General features: G+C 40.0%; 3 protein-coding genes and 1 long non-coding RNA gene across 6 annotated transcripts in view; 2 read left to right on the top strand and 2 right to left on the bottom strand.

Annotated features, from left to right (window-relative positions):
• The first annotated feature begins 6 nt into the window (after nt 1-6).
• On the top strand, nt 7-2,840 carry LOC103472846 (uncharacterized). Of its 3 annotated transcripts, none has more exons than XR_534942.2 (4): nt 7-330; nt 432-492; nt 1,349-1,527; nt 1,617-2,840. It is a non-coding gene; the product is annotated as an uncharacterized LOC103472846 (long non-coding RNA). The 3 variants fall into 3 exon arrangements; XR_534938.2 differs by having other exon boundaries at nt 429-492; XR_534946.2 differs by lacking the exons at nt 7-330; nt 432-492 and adding an exon at nt 974-1,009.
• A 273-nt stretch (nt 2,841-3,113) lies between these two features.
• LOC103472958 (histone H2B 1/2-like) lies at nt 3,114-3,628 on the bottom strand. The gene has a single exon (XM_008422867.2). The coding sequence runs from the start codon at nt 3,538-3,540 to the stop codon at nt 3,166-3,168; it is 375 nt and encodes a 124-aa protein (XP_008421089.1). The 5' UTR covers nt 3,541-3,628; the 3' UTR covers nt 3,114-3,165.
• Nucleotides 3,629-4,443: 815 nt separating this feature from the next.
• LOC103473031 (histone H4) lies at nt 4,444-5,605 on the bottom strand. Its single transcript, XM_008422988.2, has one exon. It carries the CDS (start codon nt 4,799-4,801, stop codon nt 4,490-4,492), a length of 312 nt encoding a protein of 103 aa, XP_008421210.1. The 5' UTR covers nt 4,802-5,605; the 3' UTR covers nt 4,444-4,489.
• Nucleotides 5,507-5,611, top strand: part of LOC103462487 (histone H2A-like) — a 1,752-nt gene continuing 1,647 nt past the window's right edge. Inside the window, exon 1 of the mRNA XM_008405324.1 lies at nt 5,507-5,512. Within this exon, the coding sequence (XP_008403546.1) occupies nt 5,507-5,512 (6 nt within the window). The remainder of the gene's footprint in view (nt 5,513-5,611) is intronic.

Here is a 5,611-nt window from a genome sequence, read left to right as displayed (position 1 = left end):
AGAAAGTTCAGCAGACAACCAGGCAGGGAGGAGAAAACAGGTTGATGATCAGCAGAACAGACTGGAGACGTGAAACCATTGAAGATAAACATCATGTTAAGAAGCTGGAGATACTGATGAGTGTTTTCTGAAGAGAAATAATTCTCTATACTGGGTCAATATTGAGGATAAATGCTGCCTTTAATATTAGTAATTAATAGGTATAATTGMTCCATACTGTACACTGACTGTCACTGTGATCTGTTCAGCACCAAGGAACCAAGTCGCTGCTGCTGCAGTTCCTGCTGTTTTCCTGATTCTCACACTCATCTTCCTTTTTTTGTGGATCATGTGAGAAGTTATGTTTCTTTGAAGAGTTTCTTTGTTTTTACAAAGTCTTGATTTTGTTTAGCTCCTCATCATCACCTTCTGAAGTATTTTCTTTCCAGCAGAAAAACCAAAGTGTGGAAGCAGCAGTCCAAACCTGGAGCAGGACAAGTTCCCAGTGAACAGGTTAGAACAGGGGTGTCAAACTCCAGTCCTGAAGGGCCGCTGTCCTGCAGTTTTTAGATGTGCCACAGGTACAAAACACCTGAATCAAATGGCTTAATTACCTCCTTCTTGTGTAGGTAAGTTGTCCAGAGCCTTGCTAATGACCTAATTATTCTATTCAGGTGTGGTGCAGCAGAGGCACATCTAAAAGTTGCAGGACACCGGCCCTCGAGGACTGGAGTTTGACACCCCTGGGTTAGAAAATGACCCATGTCTGCTCTTTCAATGTTTTTTCTTAATTAATTAAATCAGTGTTTCTCAACCCTGGTCCTCACCGCCCCCCTGCTCTGCATGTTTTAGATGTGCCTCTATACCAGAACAGAACAAATGATTGCATGACCATCAAGTGCTGCAGAAGCCTGTTAATCACCCAGAGATACAATTCAGGTGTGTGGCAGAAGGGAAACACCTAAAACATGCAGGACAGGGGGGGAGGTGAGGACCAGGGTTGAGAAACACTGGATTAAATTCTTCATTGGTAATGTTACTATGTAGTTACTATGCACCAAGTAGTTAATGGGAAAAAACACTTGGGTGAATTATTATTAAGGTTATAAACTCTGATCTGATGTTCTGAAGTCTTTAAACCTCTGTGTGATCTTGTCACATTTTTCTCAAATTGCTATTTAAAAACCATTAGATCTTCAAGAAACATTTGGTTACTTTCTGCTTTATGATAAAATCAACCAAGTCTTCAGTCACTCTTTCCCTTTTAGTTTCTGTTTGGATTCTACTGTATTTATTGTCTGCTAGAGTAACATTTCTCTAAAACTCTCTCAGAGCGCCTCCTACTGGTTAATGTGACTGGTGTCCACAGGTGAACCCAGAAGAGGACAATGTTGTCTACTCTGTTGTCCACTTAGCAACGCAACAAGAAGAGCCTCTTTACTCCAACATTAACCCAACTCGGTCCAAGAGACACAAGAAGAAGAGGAAGGAAGAAGAAATGGTGGAGTATGCCTCTGTTAACTGTGGTAGAACCAGAACTGATGCAAGGTGAGACGCTCTATATGTAAAAAAAAAACTGAAGAACTAATATTTTCTTGTTTTGTATAATATCTCTAACATGAAAACAATTTCTGCAGAACCGAGTCTGAAAAGCAGGACACTGTGGAGGATCCAGCTGCCTTCTACAGCACAGTCAACAAACCGAGAAAGAACGGCAGAGAAACTCCTACTGGTTTATAAATKACTTTTACTTTTGTTCTCTTAGTTTAGCCAGAGAAACTCCTGGTAGTGTTTAAATTATCCATTGTTTGTTTTTCTTTTGCTATTTTCTTTTATGTTTGTATTTCCTCTAATTCATGTAAAGAGCTTTGAATTGCCTTGTTGCTTAAAATGTGCCATATAAATAAAATGACGTTACCTTGAGAAAATATAAATCAAAAGCGATGTGAAATCATCCTCATTCTAGATGTTAAAGAAAACCACAAAGGCAACACAGTTTTGATGTCATTTGTATTATTATTGAGACACCGAATTTATTAGTTTTTTACTGTTCATGTTTATTATAGTTCACAAGTAACCCACCCAATTTGTTTGTTTAAGTTAATTCTTCATTAAAGTTTGTTCATTCCTTCAGAACTTGGTTTTGTGTCCATCTTCTGCCTTGATCTTTGGTACTCATATTTCCTGTACGTCATTGAATGTGACATTTTACGTGTGTTCCTTGAACGTGCCTTTTATCGAGGCAGCGCACTGTTTCCGTTCTGCTGAGGAGAGTTGGGCACCGAGTGTGACAGGATGAGTTCGTGTTAAAGGAAATAAAAAAACTTTTTTTTATTCACAAAGACAACTCCGGACGTCATCTGTGCCTGATCCCAGCAACATTATACTTCAGTTTTTTTTCCAGCACAAATAATATAATTTGATAAATCTGTTTGGTTAAACTGTGCAGCTTAAACTTTACTTGAATAAAATGCCGCCTTAATTCAGCTTTCAGATGATTTATGTGTTGCAGGTTGGTAACTAATAGTTACACAACTTTATACACAAAGATCGGACTACCAAAATAAAAGCCTTCAGCTAAACCAGAAAAGAAATGCTCCAGAAAGGCAGTTTCAATATAGTCGCTATTTATGCTGCAAATACTTTCACAACTTTCTATTGAGTTCTGTATAGTATACAGGAGTCAGGAATTTAAATATTAACTAAACTAAAATGAACATATACTCTTAATTTCTGTTTGGAATCGTCAGTTACAACTAAATGACTGATCAGGGGCACAATGTTATGGATAATTTGAGATAGCAAGATTTCTTAAGCAGAAATTGTCTCAATTTGTTCATGAGGTGAAATGCTGAATATAAAAAGAACTGATTAGTATGCATCGAGCCATTCTGCTTTTAGAACATTTTACAATATTGAAATTAAGGTTTTAAAGGGAAAAAAAAGTATAAATCCCGTTTTTATTCACCATTAGAGGCATGATTAGGCCACAATTTCCAAAACATGTTCAAATGAAACTCATTTCAACTTTCCTATAACAGAATTAGCTTCTTGCTTCATCACACCCAAAAAAAAAAGTATTGGAAACCGAACACATGTAGCAGAGGAGTGTAGCCCTTCAGTGTTGGTGTGTGGCTCTGAAAAGAGCCGTTGTGTTGTGTCCAGGCAGCAGCAGCAGTAGCTGGTTTACTTGGAGCTAGTGTACTTGGTGACCGCCTTGGTTCCCTCAGACACGGCGTGCTTGGCCAGCTCACCGGGCAGCAGGAGCCGCACGGCRGTCTGGATCTCCCTGGAGCTGATGGTGGAGCGTTTGTTGTAGTGAGCCAGACGGGAAGCCTCGGAGGCGATGCGCTCAAAGATGTCGTTGACGAACGAGTTCATGATGCTCATGGCCTTGGAGGAGATGCCGGTGTCGGGGTGGACCTGCTTCAGCACCTTGTACACGTAGATGGCGTAGCTCTCCTTCCTGGTCCTTCTCTTCTTCTTGCCTCCTTTGCCGGCGGTTTTGGTGACCGCTTTCTTGGAGCCCTTCTTGGGCGCAGACTTGGCGGGTTCGGGCATGTTTTCTCTCCGAGTTTAYARCAAAGAGTGAGCAGCAGCGGAGGGAAGCTGCTTTTATACAGAGTGACAGGAAATCCTTCAGTACCGCCGCCTGACTGTGATTGGCTGAGACGGCAAGCAGGGAGGGGCTGAGATCAAAGGAAGATGATAAATTTCAAATGTTGCGCCTGATTTAACCGAAGGACGAAAACGGCGGGAAGAAGAACTGAACATTTACACGTTCAGACTTCTTATAAAATGCATGAGGGTTTTATAGACCTGAATAAAACTGATCATTTCTAATTACAGAACTAGAACGCTACAGAAAATAGAGTATTTCCTGCACCTTTACATACATTTCTCGCAGTATTTTATTCTTAGCCAGTAATTTTAATTGAAACCAACTGGCGAGTTAATGAAACATCCATGTTTATGAAAACTAGTGTAAAAAAAATAAATGGAACTGCGACAGTGATTACAGTCAGTCCTCCACGAACACTTGATAGCTGATGTTTAGTCTGCAACCAGGAAAAAATAAAATAAAAATCTAAAACATGTTTTCTTACAGAACCCGTTAGAAGTCATTTTAACATGAATGTTCGGCAAACAAATTGCCATTTTAATTGGTCTCACCACAGCAGGTGATTTTTCACTGCCGGATTGTGCTCCGTGGATTATAAATGCATTTACTTTCATACCCAACTAAATGACACTGGTGTAATTTATTTGTGACTCAGTGAATTTCATGTTTTTAATTTTTTATTTTATTTCATTATTTTTCTCTTATTCTTTTTACCTTTTTGGTCTGGAATAAAGATTGATAAATTAAACTAGCGTTTTCAGTGAACATGATTAGTTTCATTAGTTTATTAAACTGAAAGATGTGACACATGAAAGTACCTTCGCCCAACAAGCAGTAGTTGTTGGCCCTGAAAAGGGCCTTTGGTTCGCTGTAATCAACGGGCTGAATTTAACCTCCGAAGCCGTACAGAGTGCGGCCCTGCCTCTTCAGAGCGTACACCACATCCATKGCGGTGACRGTYTTCCTCTTGGCGTGCTCGGTGTACGTAACGGCGTCACGGATCACGTTCTCCAGGAACACCTTCAACACCCCGCGGGTCTCCTCGTAGATGAGGCCGGAGATTCGCTTGACTCCGCCGCGGCGAGCCAGACGGCGRATCGCCGGCTTGGTGATTCCCTGGATGTTATCACGGAGGACTTTACGGTGRCGCTTGGCGCCTCCTTTGCCCAGACCTTTTCCTCCTTTGCCTCGTCCGCTCATTGTGATACTACTGTGGTTCTCTGTAGTAATGAGTCTGCAGCTGGTGCAGCAGAGTTTGTAGCAGTCCTCCGGACGTGTTAGAAGACAGGGGTTTTACCTCAGCCTACTCGGGCTGGGCCTTTACTTTGGCGCCACCTACCGACCAACATCAGGAAGGAAAAAGCATTGCTGCTTTTGAAGCTCTGAAACGTTCATAGAAATATGATAAAGTTAGTAGATGACTTTTGGATTATATAACATCTAGAGACCGTAARAAAGATTATACATTAAGATGCCTTAGTGTCAGAATATTAGATATATAATAAATAGATGCATCACACGATTATGAATGATAGCCTGTGTGATGATATAATACGATCTGGAAAAAATAAAGGACTAATGAGGTAGGAAGTCTACAACATACATAAAGCTCAGTGCTTTTTCTCTTGATCCCTGCAGCATGTTTAGACATTTTAAAATTATTCTGATAGACTGTCCAAAGAAGCACTGAGATCTAACAAGACAAGTACTTTCTCAAGGATTTTAGATAAGAAATGAAAATTAGATACAGGTCTGTAATTTATTAAATCCTCTTGATTGAGAGAATATTTCTAAATAAAGGTTTAATTACAGCTACTATAAAAGCACTAGATTTGTGTCTGCAATGGAGGCAGGAATCAAAGGGARCATTTCTTTAAATGACTGAGATCARATCCAACATACAAGATGAAGGTTTAGGTTAAACCAATATTTTTTTCTAACTGGGGAGAAAATACCTCACAAGGATGAAATACTGTCATTTTGGAGGTGACAAGAATTTATTTTTAATCA

The sequence above is a fragment of the Poecilia reticulata genome, linkage group LG1 (assembly GCF_000633615.1).
Source record: "Poecilia reticulata strain Guanapo linkage group LG1, Guppy_female_1.0+MT, whole genome shotgun sequence".
Classification (NCBI taxonomy): Eukaryota; Metazoa; Chordata; class Actinopteri; order Cyprinodontiformes; family Poeciliidae; genus Poecilia; species Poecilia reticulata.
Note: the sequence above shows the minus strand (reverse complement) of the source record. Positions and strands in the feature narration are given on the sequence as shown.